Below are 18,203 nucleotides of genomic sequence, written 5' to 3' on the forward strand. Positions count from 1 at the left end.
TTGGGAGTGCCTAGGGTGGCTCAAGCTCTTGGCAGCCCCGCCCCCTCAAAGGCCATTCAGTCCCTTCCCTGAGCCTTTTCTTCCTATGGCCTCTGACCCCCTCCTTCCTACCCTTCTGCTGGGCGCATCCCAGGCCACAGCAAGTGGGACAAGAGTGTGGGAGGACACACAGAAAGTAATGGAAACTTGAAACGGGGCAGGGAGATGAGAGTTACAGACATCAGGCAGAAGGACCAGGACAGACAGACAGACACACACACACACACATACACACACACACACACACCAGAGTTCTAGAGGCCAAATCAGAGACACAGAGAGACAAAGACAGAAATAGACAAGAGATTGCAGGGGTAGGAAGCAGAGTAATAGAAAGATAGGAGAGAAAGCTAGTGACAGAGAATCCCACACGCCGATACAGGGAGTCCCCAGGGAAGGGACTGAGAGAGAGAACAAGGCGAGGCAGCCACAGGCAGCATGGCCAGCAGCAGGGTGGAGGGGCATCCTACAAAGATGTAGCGGTTCAGGTCTGGTGGACTAGGGTCGGTGGGAGCCTGGGCAGGAGCCGGGGGCATGGGAGGGGCAGGCATTCTGTTGTTGCTGCTGGCCGGAGCTGGGGCAGGAGTGGCCTGGAGTCCCCCCAAAGGAAAGTGTCCTCCACGCTGTTCCTGCTCCAAGGAAAGTACTCTGTGTGAGGGCTCCACCGAGCTGCCCGAGAGCTTCTCCACCACGCTTCTGTCACTGTGAGTGCCAGGCCCTCTGCGGGCCTAAAGGGAGGGAGGAGACCTGGAACTACACGGCTTGGGGTAGGAGGTTGGGGGTCTTTATCAGAATCTTGGATACCAAAGAATTCTGGGATGTATGAAAGAGGGATGCTGAGATTTGGAAAGGTGCCCATTGGGGGTGTCCCAAAGAGCAGGGGGAACAATGGGAACACTGGAAGTGCAGTATCCCGGGTCTGAGTACTGCCAAGGACCTTGTATGCGTGTGGAGGGAATGGCAGAGGGCAGAGATAGAGGGTAGTATGAGGCACCCCAGGCTCAACATGGGAGACCAGGGCCTCCAGAGCAGCCAAGACCTCTGACTTTAGAGAGGGAAGCTGAAATGGCTTCCTGCTCACTGATCTCATGCCCCCAGATCCCTTGTCAGGATGGGGGTCTCCCAGCTGAAGGCTGGCAGCTTCATGAAGATGCCATCATTGCACCTCCTGTGAGTATGTCCTGGCTGGGCCCACGACTCTCTTCTCAAGGGAACGGCTGTTCCTGTGTGTGTGGAGATGCGTGCGTGCATGTGTGTGTGTGTGTGTGTGTGTGTTGTGTGTGCGTGCATCTCATGCATACTCATGCATGTGGACATTCATGGGGAGTGCTCAGACACCTGTGAAGACACGTGTACGTTGGGTGTACTTATGGCAGCATCTGTGCCCATTCACATATGCCCACACTTGCATGTGTGTCTTTAAATTGGATGGAGGTTAAGGGTACAGCCATAGATACTGGTTTGCAACTCTGAAAACATCTGCCTTGCCCTCTTGCCAGGCTTTTCACATCCAATACCTTCTCCGTGATTGAGGACGATGCCTTCATCGGCCTGTCCTACCTTCAGTACCTGTGAGTACAGCCAGAGACTGGGGAAGTGGGTCTGGAGGGGCGGGCGAGCCTCTCAGTGACTCCCAGTGTAAGAAGACAATAGGAGGTGGCCTGGGGAAGGGTACATCTGGCCAATAGCAGGTCCCTAGGAGGAAGGATGCAGTGTGGGCAGCTCAGGGGCTACTGGTCAGAATTGAATCTCACCTCTGTGTTCTTTAAGATTCACAATGGAAGCTGGGCCTGGTGGCTCAGGCCTGTAATCCCAGCTATTCAGGAGGCTGAGGCAGGAGGATGGCTAATTCATGGCCTGCTTGGACTACAGAGTGAGTTCAAAGCTAACCTGAGCAACCCAGTAAAACCCTGTCTCATAATAAGAAATAATTAAAATATAATAAAGTAAAAGACTAGGGATACATCTTGGGGGTAGATATTTGCTTAGCCTGTGTGAGACCCCAGGTTTCAGTTCCAGTCTTGGAAACCAAGAATTAGCAAAAGGTCTAGGTAGCCAGACTCAGTTGTTCTGATGCAGGGGGATTCTAGGAAAGTGTATACAACGAGGTCAGAGCCAGGAAACATTTAAAAATTACCCAGAAGCCACTTGAAGCTATGCAGTGACCACGTGGCAGTGTGGATGGCAGTGCCAGTGTGCGGGAGTCAGGTTGTTGGAGGGCACGGCTGTATGATAGGTTTGCAGTGCCCCTGGCAGTGTGGTAATGCTGCTGTGGGTGATGGCATGTAGGGGGTGTTACTTGTAACTGATGAAAGGGACGTGATTGTAGATGAACTGTTCTTTCCTGCCCACCATTCCCAAATAACCAACACGGAGAGTTAATATAAATTATAAATGGTTGGCCAATAGCTTAGGCTTATTACTAACTAGCTCTTACAACTTAAGTTAACCCATTTCTATTCATCTACATTCTGCCACATGGCCTTATCTCTCTTTCAGTGACAGTTATATTACTGCCAACAGAGTATGAAGGATGATGACCAAAATGGCTGCCACAATAGTGTTGGTGTTATTGGGGCTATGTATAAGGTGTGTGGGACTGGTGTTTGTGATGATGTCAGTGTAGGGGCCCGTGCTTATAGTGTGTATTGATGTTGGTCACAGCAATGGGTAGAATGTTGGTGGGGATTTTCTAGTTTTGTATTTTCTATTTGTTTGTTTGTTTTGAAAACTGGGGTCTGTCAGGCATGCTAGGAAAGTAGTTCTTAACTCCTCACTGAGGGATTTTAGGCAGGAGCTCTACCACTGAGCCACACACCCCAGCCCCTCAGTGGGGGACTCTAGGCAGAGGCTCTAGCACCAAGCCAAAAACACATGCCCAGTCCTTCCCTGGGGAATTCTAGGTAAGCATCCTATCTCTGAGGCACACCTCAGCCCAGGTGCCATGTTTTAAAAAAATGTTGCATTTATTTGGAGGGGTGAGGTGACAGTGCATACTCGATGGCCCATATATGAAGTCAGACAAGAATTTGTGGGAACAGAGCCTCTCCTCCACCACATGGGTCCCAGGGATTGAACTTGGGTTGCCATGGTGGCAACTGCCTTTACCTGTTGAGTCATGCCCCAGCCCTGTTGTCAGTTTTGATGGTGGTGTTGGCTCTGGGTTTACCAATGATGATGAAGCTGCTGCTTTTCATGAAAAAACCATGCTGGGGTCGGGGGTGTGGTGGTGGGTGGTGAGAATGTTGGTGGTGACGGTGATGCTGTTGGTACCAGCTGAGGTTTGTAACAACAGTGGCAGTGGTGGCATCATGGTGACAGTTTTGCTTCTGGTCATGAAGGTGTGATGTTGGTGTGGGGTTGGCAATGGGTGTTAATAGAAGGTGTTAGTGGAGGTGTTGCTGGAAGTGGGTGAAGATGACCAGCATGGTTCTGGGGTTAACGGCAGTTGCTGATGCTGAGTTCAGTGATGATAAGAGAGGCACTCATGTTGGTGCCACTGGTGCTAGGGGGTGGTGGTGGTGGTAGCCATACTTATGATAAGCTTGTCAGTGGCCATAGAGCCAAGACCTTGGCTATTGTGAGAGCATCCTGGTGAAGAATGGTCTCCTTGTGGTCATTCTAGGTGAGGGAGGAGAAAGAAGCCCTTCCGGTGGCTTTCTAGGGCCGGTTTCTCCAGCACTGGGGGCCTCTCCCTCACTCCACCCTCTCCCCACAGCTTCATTGAGGACAACAAGATTGGCTCCATCTCCAAGAATGCCCTGAGAGGACTCCGCTCGCTCACACACCTGTGTGTATCTCCACAGCCCAGTCCTCCACCATATGCACCCGACCCATCCCTCAAGGTCATAGCATCTCCTGGCCACGGCTGACACTCTTTCTTCTCCTGCTCCATCAGAAGCCTGGCCAACAACCACCTCGAGGCTCTCCCCAGATTCCTGTTCCGAGGCCTGGAGACTCTGACTCACCTGTGAGCTCAGGCTCAGGGAGGGTTGAGGGCGGGGCCTGGGAATGTTGATAGAAAGGGAGAGGTGGACCTCCTTGGGCTTGCTGGGCCAGTGTGCTTCTCTTGAACTTTCCTGTCACCTGAGGGTGCCATCCTAGACCCTCACTTGAGAAGGTTTCTAGGCCTCTAAGCCAGGGACACTGGGTCACAGCCTCTTCCTGGCTTCTCACCCCAGGGACCTCCGTGGAAACCCATTTCAGTGTGATTGCCGAGTACTTTGGCTGCTGCAGTGGGTGCCTACGGTGAATGCCAGCGTGGGCCTGGGGGCCTGTGCAGGCCCCTCTGCCCTTGCCCAAATGCAACTCAACCACCTTGACCCGAAGAAGTTCAAGTGCAGGGCTACAGGTGAAGTCTTCCTGTCCCCTCCCCAACTCCTCAGCGGTGGGAGGGACAACAGGGCCTCCAAAGAAGAGAGGAAATCAGGGAGGAAGGGGACAGCCACAGGACTGAGGCGTTATCCTCCCGGAGCCTCGGTTCCTCACTTGTAAAGCAGGGATGTATCCAGTGGTCACAGATCTCTGTGAGGACTGAATGCTGGGCAGTATTTCTCTTTCCTTTTTGACAGGCTCTCAGTTCACCAACAAGGCTGGCGCTGAACTTGTGACTCTTCTGCCTCCTCCACCTTCTGTGGGGACAGTTTCTGATGCCGGTCCAGGGACAAGAGACTTTTATATTATTATGGTTGTTGTTGTTGCAATATGTATGCGTGTCTGTCTGTGTATGGCATGTGAATTCAAGTGCAGATGTGGGATTCCCTGGAATTGGAGCTAAAGGCGTTGTAAACTGTCCTACACTGGAGCTGGGAACCGGGACTCCAGTTCTCTGCAAGAGCAGCAAATGCTCCTAACCCTGAGCCATCTCTCCTGCCCTTGTTGGTTGCCATTTTTTTGATTTGTTTTTTTGAGACAAAGTCTCACTATGGAGCCAGAGCTGGCTTCAAACTTGTAGCAATCCTCTGGTCTCAGCCTCCCCAGTACGGAAGACAGGTGTGCAGCTCTATGCTTGGGTTGCAAGCATTTTGTGAGTCTTTGCTGGTCTTGTTAATAGGAGGCCTTTAAATGTCCCTCCTATGCACCTGTTTGGTCCTGGTAGCTGCAGGTACATCCCTCCTCCCTGGAGCTTGTCTTCTTTTAGCTCTTTCACAAGTATATATAATATATCGTGACATTTTCTGAGTTCTGGGTCATGCAGAAGGACCAGGAGATGGGTGGCCCTGGATCTCACCCTTCCTGAGGTGAGAGAAGTCAGGCAATCCCTCACAGTCCAGGATGATTCCTCCAAAATGAGAAGGCATAGACAGGGAGTAGGGACAGAATTGGGAGGCACAGGCAGAGTCTGGGGTAGGAGTGAGGAGGTCAGGACTGGAGAAGATATTAGCATCTGAGGAAGCCCAGAGCTGGGACCAGGGAAGCCAAGGAAGGGTGCAAACACCAGTAATACGGGTTTTGTTTGCAGTTTGTTGTTGCTTTTTGAGACAGGGTTTCTCTGTGTAGCCCTGGCTGTCCTGGAACTCACTCTATAGACCAGGCTGGCCTCAAACTCACAGAGACCCGCCTTTCTCTACCTCCCTCAGTGCTGGGATGAAAGGCGTGCACCACCACCGACTGGCTTTGTTTGTTTCAAAATATGTGTGTGAGGGAGTAGTGGCCCCATGTGTATCATGGCACACGTGCAGAGATCAGAGGACAAGCGGGAACTGATTCTCTCATTGTACCATATGGGTTCTGGGACTGAACTCAGCTTCATCAGACTGGCAAGTGTCCTGAGCCATCTCCCCAGCCCAGGAAGGGCTGGTTTAAAGGACTCTGAGTTTTCAAAGATTCTTCGGGGCATGGAAGCACATGCCTGCAATCTCAGCACTGGAACGACTGAGGCTGGAAGATTATAAACTTGAGGCCTGTGTAGGTTATATGGTAAAGGCCTACCTAAAAACAAAGATTCCCTTTGTTGAACGTCCTCGGTTTTAGCTTATTATTTCAACCTAAGAACAGGGCCTGGTATATAGGGTGGCATACCACCGATGGAGTTACAGCCTGGGTCTCTCACTGGCAAGCTGAAGAGTGAATTAAAGAGCTTCCTGGGCTTGTGAGATGGCTCAGTGGATAAGGGCACTTGCCACCCAGCCTGATGACCTGGGTTCAATCCCCAGAACTCACTTAATGGAAGGAGAGAACCAGCTCTCACACTTGCCCTCTGACCCCCAGGGATGTGTCATACAACCGTACACATAAAAACACAAGTGGGAACAGATAACCCATCTTCTGCGTGAGTGCCCCTTGTTTTTATGGTTCAGACCAGGTTGTGACAGTGCTGTGTGATTTGGGGTATGGGAGAAAGGGACTGAAAGAGGCCAGATCCAGGACAAGTCATGTTCACACAGTGAAGTGGATATCGCACTTCTTGTCTGTTGTGAACTTGATCACGATATCTGGGGAGCGTGTTAGCAGGGGCTGGAACATTCTGGTGGGCTGCCTGATGGTCATCTCCATGCTTCATGGAAAAAGTGGTGTGTGTGTATCTGTGTGTGTGCATCTGTGTGTTGTGTGTGTGTTACTAGGGATTAGACTCAGAATCTTTCACGTGTTAGGCAAGCATTCTGCCACTGAGCCACACCCCAGCCCCTCACTAGGGGATTCTAGGCAGGGGCTCTGCCACTGAGCCACACCCCAGCCCCTCACTGGGGGATTCTAGGCAGGGGCTCTACCACTGAGTTACATACATTCCAACCCTCTTTTTACTTTTTGTTGGTTTTGAGATAGGGTCTGCTATTAAGTTGCCAAGACTATCCTGAACTCTTGTATCCCAGACAGGCCTTGAACTTTCAATCATCTTGGCTCATTCTCCTGAATAGCTGGGCTGACAGGCCTGTCTTCTATGTCCCAGCTCCAGCTGGGGAGAATGAATGTCATTGGTTAGCTGGCTGCCCCGGCCACTTATCCTCAAGTTCTCGCGGTAACAGAGTGTAGCTCACGGGATTGCTGTGGAGTTAATTGAGTAACTAAATGTGCTGTTTGATTTGTTTTCTGTTTTTGAGACAGGATGACAATATATAGCATGTTATTTTTGCTTGCATTATATTGTTAGCCCAGGCTGGCCAGCAACCAGAGATCCTCCTGCCTCGGCTTCCTCAAGGCTGCGATCACAAGCGTGTCCCATGGCATCTGTCCAAGACAGTTTCCAAGGGATTATTTGATGATGCCACATAACCTTGAAAAGAAAGACGTTCATGTTTCTGAGAGTTAACACATCTGTAGACAAAAAGGTTCCATTCTGTAGGTTCCTATGTGGTGAACTCTGTGAAGTCTTTTCAAAAACGTTCTAACCAAGGCTCAGCAATGAGGTCTCCTACCCACTCCCAGCACCCCTGACTCTCTTGCTGCCTCTAGAACTGTCCTGGCTCCAGACTGTTGGGGAGTCAGCACTGAGCGTGGAGTCCTTCTCCTATCAGGGGGAACCTCACGTGATCCTGGCACAGCCCTTTGCTGGCCGCTGCTTGATCCTGGTCTGGGACTACAGCGTGCACCGCTTCCGGACAGAGGAAGAGGTGTCTGGTGAGCTCCCCTCCTCTCCTGGCCCTTTCCCTCCTGTCCCCAAATTGCCACTGAGCCTGACTGTGTCCCACTCTCCCTACAGCGCCCTCCGTGGTGTCCTGCAAACCTCTGGTGCTGGGCCCACGCCTCTTCATACTGGCTGCCCGTTTGTGGGGAGGCTCATATCTGTGGTCTCGGCCCAGCGCCGACCTGCATCTGGCCCCAATACAGGTCCTAGCCCCTCAACGCCTACTGCGACCCAATGATGCCGAACTCCTGTGGTTGGATGGGCAGCCCTGCTTCGTTGTGGCTGATGCCTCCAAAGCTGGTAGCACCACCCTGCTGTGCCAAGACGGGTCCGGTTTCTACCCACGCCAGAGCCTGCACGCCTGGCACCGCGACACCGATGCTGAGGTCCTGGAGCTGGATGGCCGACCGCATCTGCTGCTTGCTTCGGCCTCCCAGAGGCCAGTGCTCTTCCATTGGTTTGGTGGCCGCTTCGAAAGGCGCACAGACATTCCAGAGGCCGAAGATGTCTATGCCACGAAACACTTTCAGGCCGGTGGAGATGTGTTCCTGTGCCTGACACGATACATTGGGGACTCCATGGTGAGACTGGGGGCAGGCAGTGGTGGCCAAGCCTGATCACAGCAATTGACAGGGGGCTGGACCGCTATTTCAGCACAGCCCCTCAAGGGTGAATTTCAGGCATGGGTTCTACCACTGAGCCTCACCCACAACCAATCGCTGACTAATTCTAGGCAAGCAAGCCACACCCCCAGCTCCTTTCTAGTGGATTCCAGGCATAAGCTCTACAATGGAGCTGCACTCCCGACCCTCAACTGATGAACTAGAGCCCGAGGCAGAGAATCAGATAGGGTCTTAACATGCAGTCCAGGCTGGCCTCAATCTCGTGGTTCAGCCCTGTGCTGTTGTAACAGGAATGTGCCAACATGATCTGCTCTGCTAAGCTTGTTCTACTCTGCTAAGCTTGGCTCTGTAACGCTAGAACATTCCAGGATGACAGTTAACTCCAACCACACCCTTCCCATTGGGAGACTACCCCCTCAAGGTTGAGCTGGTGTTAGGCCCCGCTCACCGTCTCCAGGATTCTCTTTTCAGAATGAGGTACAGTCGGGGACAGACCCCCCAACTCAGTTATTTGAGGGGTCTCCAAGGGAAAACAGTGGAGATAAGAACAGGAGTCAGGGACCAGTAGGAGACTGGAAGCTGGGTCAGGATGTAGCCAGAACAGATTGGATAAATGTAACGCACGACAGTAAGATCAATAGACCATTGCTGGGCAATCTGTAGCATGCGAGGGAGAGAGAAAGGTCTAGAACAATTAATTATCTGCTCTGAGAAGGTGAATGTTATCTATACAATAAGGAAGCTGCTAGGCATAGCGTTGGTGTCACAGGCTAGTCATCTCACTACCAGGAAGCTTTGAGACAGTCAGTCACTCCCAGCAAGTCTTAAAAAACAAAAAATCTAACGAGAAACTGAGGACCCACAGGCTCATGTTGCAAGTCCTCCAGAGCCTTAAGGATGACGGGCAGGCCCAGCGCCTCTTGACCAGCTCTATCTTCCACACCTTGCAGGTCATGCGCTGGGATGGCTCCATGTTCCGCCTGGTACAGCAGCTTCCATCTCGAGGTTCCCATGTCTTCCAGCCAATGCTAATCGCCAGAGACCAGTTGGCCATCCTGGGCAGCGACTTCGCCTTCAGCCAGGTCTTCCGCCTTGAGCCTGATAAAGGGATCTTGGAGCCGCTACAGGAGCTGGGACCCCCGGCCTTGGTGGCCCCCCGAGCCTTTGCCCAAGTCACCGTGGCGGGAAGACGCTTTCTATTCGCAGCGTGCTTCAAGGGCCCCACACAGATCTACCAGCACCATGAGTTGGATCTCAGTGCCTGAGGCTGGGCAGAACCCTGGAAGTGGTTGAGGGGCTGGCAAGGGCGTCCTGTGACATCGGGGTACCCTCTCAGACCTGGTCACCTGGCCATCACAGTCAGGCCTATATGATACAGACCACTCACTATCCAAATGCATCAGCCTGGGTCAGGCTTAGCCCATACTCTGGAGGATCTGCAGCTTAGGGGCAAATGGGAAGAGGTCTCTCTGCTCCCAACAACATTTGGATCCCATGCAGTCTGATGCCACATTTTGACTGAGGACAGATGCTCCCAAAGACAATGACTTGGGTGCTCAGTCTGGGACACAGCAGGGAGCTGGGATACAGAAACCAAAAGGGCAATCTGCTGAGCTCCAAGAGGTCCAAATATCCCGCCCTCAATGATCCCTTGGTCCTGCTCCATATAAAGTACCTAGAGAAAGCTTTCTTTTCCACTCAAACCCAATCTGGCCACTCAAACTTTAGTGGAGGAGTATGTATGTTTGTGACATTCAGTGACATCACAGCTGTTGGGCAGTTTTCGGGCCTGGTACTTTGCTGCATGTAGGTATGTCTGCTGCCAAAGACTGACTGCTGGCGTCTTGTTGCTTTTACGTGTGTGCAGAAACGGTGAAGCAGTAATGATGAGTCTGGGGGTTCCCAGAATGTGACAGGGGCAAGAACAGAAAGTGTATCAGTCCAATAAATGCCCTGTGCTCCCCACGACCTGCCCTGTCTGGGGGCTCATGGCAGGAAGGTCTTGTGAATGTTGTTGAGTGGCGGGTGATGGCCCTGGATGGGACCTTGGGCAAGAATTTTGTTTTGAAAGGTTTTAGGCATTTTCCAGGGTGTCACATGGCATCCTGCTAGAGGCCCTGATATCAAGGTGCTGGGGAGTCTCAAAAAACCTGGGGTCAGTGGAGGGTCTCACTCTATGTGACCACTGTATACTATTAGGGGTGCCCTGGGGAATTAAAGGGACACTTGGTATATGGGAAGGTCTCATGATAAAGTGAGGTCTCAGAATGAGAGGGAAAGCCACTGCAGGGGTGGGGGTGGGGCTAAGATATCTGAGTGGCCTCAGCATAGCAGGATGACCCTATTTATTTATAACCCTAGTTATTCTCAACGTCACTGCTTGAGATTAGGGCTCTTTTTCACTCCCAGAAGTGTCCCTAGTTGACCACTAAAACATCCTAAGTGGACAGGAGGCTGCTGGACAGAGAGGGACGTCTCATGTCCACCATCAGGTCATGACACGCAGGTCTAATCGAGATTCAGCCACCGGCTGCACACAAGTGCCTATCCCATCAAGCCCTCCCCCGCCCACTCCAACATCCGCCCACCTCCTCACTGCCCACAGCCACACTCCAGAACACACACAGAGTCTCTAGCTCGCATGAGCACGGTGTAAAATTATTTTAGATTAAAAACTGAACAACGAGCCTGCTACCATGAGGGAGGTAAGAATGAGACCCCAACAAGGCAGTGCCAGGAGAGGATGGGACAGCCATCTTAGAGTTCAGGCCACCTCCAAAGCCAGGACCTGGGCTCAGAGGCACTCTGTGCTCGTCAGCTGGTCCATCTTCAGCAGTTGTGAGCAGAGCCTGGTGGAGGGATGGGGTCCGTTTGCAAGGATCTATCGAGCCCCTTCTCCCCAGGGCAGGCATAATCCCTCTCCGGCTGCCACTTGTGACCCTAACCCCCTGAGTGTCTTACCTGGTGTGATGAGAGGCGGCCCATCCCCTGGGCGGTGACTAGGGAAATAAAAAGGATAACATACAAATAAATCCCTTTTTTGTTTTCTCCCACAGGGCTAAGGGATTCTCAGCTAGACACTTTCTTGGTTGGTTCTCCCTGTAGGGTTGTACAAAGCTAGGGACCAAAGCCTTCTAAGGGATGATTTGTGTGAAACAAAGCCCAGGAGACCACAGGGCAGAGTACCCAGGCCTGTTCTCTTTGCACAAGGCTTAGCCTTTTGGGCATGCCCAGAACCCATCTCACCTGGGCTTCTGTCTGAACTTGCACTTGCACTTTCCACCTGTTGGAGAGGGATTTGGTCAGAGGAAGGACCACCCAGTCCCTTCCCTGTTCATTCCGCCCCCTCCCAAAGCTCCTGTACTCACTCATAAGGACGATGATGCCCATAGCACAGAGAATCCCTGCACAGATGAGCCCGCCGACTCTGAGTCGATACCAATCTGAGAAACAGAGAAAATCGCAAAGCTAGCTCCCCTGCCCCTTCTACCCCCAACATCTATCTCCCAACTCACTCCGCTGCAGTAAAAGGGAAAAAGCAAAACCCCAGCCCCGTTGTGCTCACATTGCAGTTCATATCCAAGCAAGCAAGATGCTTCATGTGCATTCAGGGGCAGAGAAGCATCAGTGTTGGGGGAAAGATAGAAAGTCAAGATGTGGGTCTTTAGAGAGCACTGTCAAGCAAGGGCTCTCTGAGGAGGCCCCATTGGAACGGAGATCTGCAGGGAGACAGAGCGGCCCTGAAGACACATGGAAGACAGTGGTCCAGGCAGAAGGACAAGCACGTGTATAGGTCGTGAGATTAGCAGATGCCTTCTGTATCTGAGGACAATAGCCGGAGCTGGGGTGAGGGTCAGCGGAGAAGGAGAGGGCAGGGGGCAAGGGGCAGCTCCCAGTGGAAGCAGGAAGTGGAGAAGAGTGGGGTAGAATTACCTACCTTCTTTGGGAAGATTTTCATGACCAACTTTCTGGAGGTTGATCTGAACCTAACGCAGCTTGCAGACTGGACTCAGTCCCGTGTCTGCCTTGCATTATCCCTCACAACTGGTTCCTTTAATCTGCTTGGATGCTCAGTGACCCATTTCAAACCCTCTCCTATCCTGGCCCCTGGGTCACTGTGAACTGTCAGGCACCCTTGTGTGGGACCCTTGATACAAAATAATGTGTAGGATTGGGAAGAAGCAAAAAGGGACGCCGTTCTTACCGTAGTAGAAAGGACTATTTTTATCTGCAAAGAAAAAGAGGGCACACACACATGAGTCTGAGACAATAGCAGGGGTCTGGGGTAAGTGGGCTGGAGGGGTGGGCTCTGACTCACCCTCAGGGTCATTGGCATCTAGAGCAGGAAGGCCTGTGGGGACAAGTAATGACAAGTGGTGACTATGGTGGCCCTAGAAAAGCCATGGAGGTTTGCTGCCTGAGGGAATTGTTCTGCAGGGGGCAGCCCCACCTCCGAAGTGCACAGGATTCAGCCGCTGGCTTGTCCCACCTGGATGGACATGGAGATTTGGTTTCACCCACCCACCCCCAGCTGTAAGTCATGCCAGCATTTTGCCACCGGAAACAGATCCTATTCTGGGTACTTTTTGGCTTCTGTCTGAGTGAATGTTTCCAGACATGCGGCCTGGCCACGCCTCCTGCTGGAGAAGCTTTGTTCTTCAAGGTAGCAGATGGTTTCTGTTCCCAGGACTGTTTCCTCCACACCAGCAATGCCCACAGTCCTCCACAGCGCTAACCTGCCGTTATCGGGGTTGCCGACCATCCCCTTTGAAATGACTCTCAGTTGGCAACTTCAATTAATTCTTACACCCCTATTCCAAATAATGCCACTTGTACCCAAAGAATGGTAAAGTAAAAAGTAGTTAAAAAAAAAAAAAAGGTGTGGGGGCAGCTGGAGAGAGATGACTTTGATTGTTCTTGCAGAAGACCCAAGTTCAGTTCCCAGCACCCACATGATGGTTCCCAAACATCTGTAACTCCAGTTCCAAGGGACCTGACACCCTCTTCTGACCTCTGCAGTTGCCAAGCACTCAAATGGCAAAAGCCATACATATAAAATGTTAAGAAAAAAAGAAAAGAAAAGAAAAGAAAAGGTGGTTAACTCCTAAGAAATGATGGCCAAAGTTGTCTTCTGGCTGCCACAGGCACAGCCACACTCACACATATGCACACACACACATGCACAGCTGCACACACCCACACATATGCACACACACACATGCACAGCTGCACACACCCAGGCCCTGTCTCACGCTGTTCAAACATTAATGCCCTGAAGCCTTACAAAGCCCCTATGACTAAGTGTTGTTCTTCTCTTGTGTTTTCAGAGATGGGGAAACTGAGGCACGGGGTACTCCAGTTATCCGCTACATCACTGTTAGGCTCCTAGATGCATCTGGGAAGGCGATGTAGAGAGGCCATGACACACAAGATTACTGGGCCCATCCTTCGGCTTGCTGTCATGGAAAATTTAATGGCTTCTCCCCACTGGAAACACACCACATACTCCACACATGCACGCACACATACACGCACACACGCACGCGTGCGCGAGCACACACACACACAGCTCGTCACCACCCAGCTGAGAGGCCCAGGGGAAAGGGCAGTTTGGTGGCCAGACACTCACCTGCTAGGAGGACCAGCAGGCTCAGAACGACCTCTTGCATGGCACAGCGTTGATCTAGAGGAGTCCAGAGAATAGGACCAGTCTTAGCAGAGTGACCAGGACACAAGGCCCTGCGCCACTGGTTCCCTGTCCCACCTGTTGCTCACACAGGAGCACAGCCCAAGGTACACATAGGAAGGCTGGTAGTGAGCCTGAAGCTGGCTGGGCTGGAGATAAGAAACTCCAAAGTCAAGTGGGGGCTGGGCGAGCACTCAAGCTCCGGGAAGGAGCAGCCATTGCATTGCCTGGACAGTGACTTTAGGTTTTACTGTAATGAATCTTTTTTGTTGTTGTTGTTTGGTTGGTTGGTTTTTTGTTTTTGTTTTTGTTTTTCGAGACAGGGTTTCGCTGTGTTGCCCTGGTTGTCCTGGAACTCACTCTGTAGACTAGGCTGGCCTCAAATTCACAGAGATCTGGCTGCCTCTGCCTCCAGAGTGCTGGGATTAAAGGTGTGCACCACCACGGCCCAACATGAATCTTTTCTCGGAGAGAAGAGGGGGAGTGGTATTTTGCTATGTGCAGGCTGGCCTTAAACCTGTCATCCTCCTGCCTCAGCTCTCCAAGTGCTAGGATTCCAGCACCACATTCAGCTTGTTATCCCTGTCTGTATGACGGGGAAACCGAGGTTCTGAGAGGTGAAAACTGATGTCCAAGATCACTTGGTCCTGAAACAAGATTTAAACAATGCCTTTTCCCCCACTAGAGGTTTATAATGCAGAACAGTGAGGGCCTCGGGGTGTTTGGGGGAGTAGGGTGTCAGGAGCCAGGTGGCATGAGGCCCGGGTTCTGGGAGTGGCTCCCACAGACAGCTTGGAGCCTGCCCGGCTCTGCCCACACACTGCAGGCTTCTAGCTGGGGCCTGAGCTGACTCCCTGAGTTCCTGGGTGGGAGTATGGCAGAAATAATGCCAGGTCGGTGGGACATGTGCGGGGGGGGGGTCCTAGCTTCTGTCCCACCCTTGGGTCTGCCCTTCAGACCCCACTGAGCATTCTCCCCTGTCCCAGCTCAAACCCAGCCTTCGCCCCTGACTCGCCACTGAGCTTGCTCCTCACCCCAGTCCCTGGCCCTTTGGGGCTTCACTTGGCAGCAACCTCCCCCTCCCCCTAGTTCCCCAGTGAGGCTCGCTCAGCACAGAGCTCCTTTCCATACAGCTCTGGCCATAACAGTCTGCCTTTCTGTCACCCTGGAGGCCTGCAATAAACTCCTGGTCTCTGTGCACTTCCTGCGCTTGCCCTGTTCAGCTATCAGAAGCTCAGGTGCACACACACACACACACACACACAAAACACATCAAGATAGTAAGTGCTAACACTTGTCCCCATTCCCCACATGCTGGACACTGCCCAGTGACCTTGCAGGTTCCTTTCTCAATCCTTAGCAGCCCTGATGTCACCCTTCAGAACTAACCCTTTTTACCCAACAAAGCACACACTTCGAAGGAATGGAGCCAGCCACCGATGGTGCAGGGGTGTCCCATATGCTCACACAGACATCTCCATTTCCCTGGGTCCACCCCCAGAGGCCTGGGAAATCCTTCAGCTTCTCTATTCATCTAAATTGGTCCAGACCTGTGATGTAAGCTACCAGGGAAGCTGAGGCAGGAGAGATGCTAACTCATGGCCAACCTGGAATACAGAGTACAAGGCTAGACTGAACAACTTAGTGAGATGTCACAAAACAAAAAGTAAAAAGAGGATGTGAAATGCAGCTCAATGATAGGCTCTCCCAGTGAGGACGTGGTAGAGGCCCTGCCTAGAATCCCCCAGTGAGGGGCTGGGGTGTGGCTCAGTGGTAGAGCCCCTGCCTAGAATCCCCCAGTGAGGGGCTGGGGTGTGGCTCAGTGGTAGAGCCCCTGCCTAGAATCCCCTAGTGAGGGACTGGGTATGGCTCAGTGATAGAGCCTCTGCCTAGAATCCCCTAGTGAGGGACTGGGTATGGCTCAGTGATAGAGCCTCTGCCTAGAATTCCTCCATGAGGGCCCAGGAGAGTGGCTCTGCACTGGAGGCTTGCTTGGCCTGCTTTCCAGGCCCTGGATTTAATACTCATCACACACACACACACACACACACACACTCACTCTCTCTCACACACACACACCACATATGACTCATTATTTTAGATTGAGTATCTATTTTTTTCTTTGTAGTAAACTTGGGGACTATATCTCATATGTCTAGGGCTCCAGCAAGCACTTTGGGGAGCTGGAGTGGTGTTTAGGGGTACATGCTGCAGATGTCTGTGGTCGAAGGCTGCCTCCTAATACTTCGTTGCCCGTGTGTGTAAGGCACTAGCTCACTTACCACTGAGCTCCGCCTGAGTGCCCAGCCCATGCATTTTTCTCAGTTTGACCCTAATTCCCTCATATCATCTTCACAGCTGGATGAAGTCGGCGCTGCCGTCACAGCTGTCACTTCTGAACTCATCTTAACACCATACGCTGTTGTCTCTCCCTACAGACCCCTCCGAGGCCCCCCAAAGCCTGCACTCTCCCATCCCCACAAAACACCCAAAATCTGAGAGCCTGGGCGGGGTTGGAGGAAGACAGAGATTCCATCTGCAGCCCTGCCAGCGCGCAGTCTCGACCCTGGCATCTGCAGGGCTTCAGGGAGCCTGAAACCACCATCTACCCTCGCTGACCTGTCCTGCTGGTGCTGTATTCTGAAGAAAGCTGCCTGCTTGCCTGAGACACTACCTACCCCCATCTACTTCCTGGCTGTGCAAGCCGGAGGACAGCTGCAATCACTGCCTCCTGCATTCTCTCTTCCTCCACGACGGTGCAGGATGGCCACATCTGCCGGGGTATCCTGCAGAAACCCTCGTCATCTGAGTCCCCCACATCTCCTACCCAAGTCCCACTTTACAGCCTCCAGAGAGGAGAGCACCCCTCGTTCCTGGCATTTATCATCATCCGTGTGCCCCTATATCACATGCGTGTCCGTCCAGACACAGCCCCCATCCGCATCATCCTCTGTACTTAAATTACTTCTTGTCTACTGAGTTACCCCCAGGTACCCCTCCCCACCTTACCCCAAGAAAATCCCCAATCGTGATACCATGTTGTAATCACTTCCTGTCTACTCTGACACTCCCACCCGTTAAACCTAGACTTCCCAGCCACTCAGACATCCCCCCCCCCCAGTCTTCCCTGATAGCCACTGTAAATGCCAGGTGGGCTACCCCAGTTGTCTAATCTAGTCCCACAGAGTCGAGCTGTGAGGAGCAGTCAACTGAAGCAGGAGAGGATAGTCTCCTGCCCCCAGAAAAGAAATCTTGAAGCTGGAAGACTGTTGGGAACTTTAACCCCAGTTCTATGTAGCAAGGATAATCAGAGGAGATCCAGGGAGAGGAGGGGGACAGAGGCAAAGGGCTCCGAGAGGAAGGGGCCCCCAGGGCCGCTCACCTGAGTAGCTCAACAGGCTGAGAGGCGGTTCCGGGAGAAAGCAGAAAGCGGACTGCCAAGCCTGGGCAGCCCTTTATTCACAACTGCCACGCCCTGAGCAAACCTGGGCAGGCAGGCACAAGTCAGGTCTCCCTGAGGCCAGGGACGCCCCCACCCCATTCCTCCCTTAAAGGGACAGTCCTACCCATTCTCTAGCTATAGTAGCCTCTGGTGAAGTGCAGGGGGATCAAGGTGGGCTGGGGATTAGCATCGTAAAAGAGGGAAGATGTTTTATCCAGTCTCCTGAACTCCAAAGGAGACCCAGAATGGGGAAGGTTCCCGTCTCCTTAGTGTCAAGCCATTCTTTTGGAGGGACATGGTTAAAGTGGAACGTCTATGCGATCCTTCTCGGATTTAGCTTCAGAAGGACTTTTTCTTTGTTTGTTTAAGACAGGGTCTCACTATGTAGCCCTGGCTGGCCCGGAACTCACATTGCAAACCATGCTGACCTTGGTGTCATCAGGATCCACCTGTCTCTGCCCCCCAAATGCTGGGATTAAAGGTGTACAGCACCAGCTATAGTTTTGTTTGGGGGTGGGATTGCTGGCATTTTTAGTCCTTCCTGGATTCTTTGTCGGCAGGGCAGAGGGGTTAATAGAAGATACTGACATGGCCGCAGTTGTCATATGAAGGAGACTCTTGCATGGTGGGCAGAGGTGGGGGCTGTGGTTCTTGGGGCTCATAGACCAGGCCCTAGAAGACTGAGAATGGAACTGGCATTTGGGCACCAGACTGTAGACCCCGAGCCGTGTTGCTCCCAGGAATGCACAGCGATGGGAGGATGCTTTGGAGAGGGTGTGGGTGTGGATGTCAGAAAGACCTTCCTCCACTGCAGATAAGCCCCCACCTTACCCTCCTCCCTCTCCTGCC

General features: G+C 52.4%; 2 protein-coding genes across 3 annotated transcripts; one reads left to right on the plus strand and one right to left on the minus strand.

Moving 5' to 3' along the window:
- Positions 1-92: 92 nt before the first annotated feature.
- Positions 93-10,369, plus strand: Lgi4 (leucine rich repeat LGI family member 4). Of its 2 annotated transcripts, XM_057756834.1 has the most exons (9): positions 93-743; positions 1,138-1,209; positions 1,539-1,610; positions 3,758-3,829; positions 3,938-4,009; positions 4,221-4,390; positions 7,432-7,596; positions 7,679-8,184; positions 9,177-10,369. In XM_057756834.1, exons 1-9 carry the CDS (start codon positions 574-576, stop codon positions 9,489-9,491), a joined length of 1,614 nt encoding a protein of 537 aa, XP_057612817.1. In that variant the 5' UTR covers positions 93-573; the 3' UTR covers positions 9,492-10,369. The 2 variants fall into 2 exon arrangements, with proteins under 2 accessions (XP_057612817.1, XP_057612825.1); XM_057756842.1 differs by lacking the exons at positions 93-743; positions 1,138-1,209 and adding an exon at positions 2,539-2,628 and having other exon boundaries at positions 1,561-1,610.
- A 494-nt stretch (positions 10,370-10,863) lies between these two features.
- Positions 10,864-17,381, minus strand: Fxyd3 (FXYD domain containing ion transport regulator 3). The gene is made up of 8 exons (XM_057757526.1): positions 17,295-17,381; positions 13,856-13,909; positions 12,545-12,577; positions 12,431-12,454; positions 11,595-11,669; positions 11,473-11,509; positions 11,188-11,225; positions 10,864-11,075 (listed from the first exon to the last, which is right to left on the minus strand). Exons 2-8 carry the CDS (start codon positions 13,893-13,895, stop codon positions 11,056-11,058), a joined length of 267 nt encoding a protein of 88 aa, XP_057613509.1. The 5' UTR covers positions 13,896-13,909; positions 17,295-17,381; the 3' UTR covers positions 10,864-11,055.
- Positions 17,382-18,203: the final 822 nt, after the last annotated feature.

Source organism: Chionomys nivalis, chromosome 2 (assembly GCF_950005125.1).
Source record: "Chionomys nivalis chromosome 2, mChiNiv1.1, whole genome shotgun sequence".
Lineage (NCBI taxonomy): Eukaryota > Metazoa > Chordata > Mammalia > Rodentia > Cricetidae > Chionomys > Chionomys nivalis.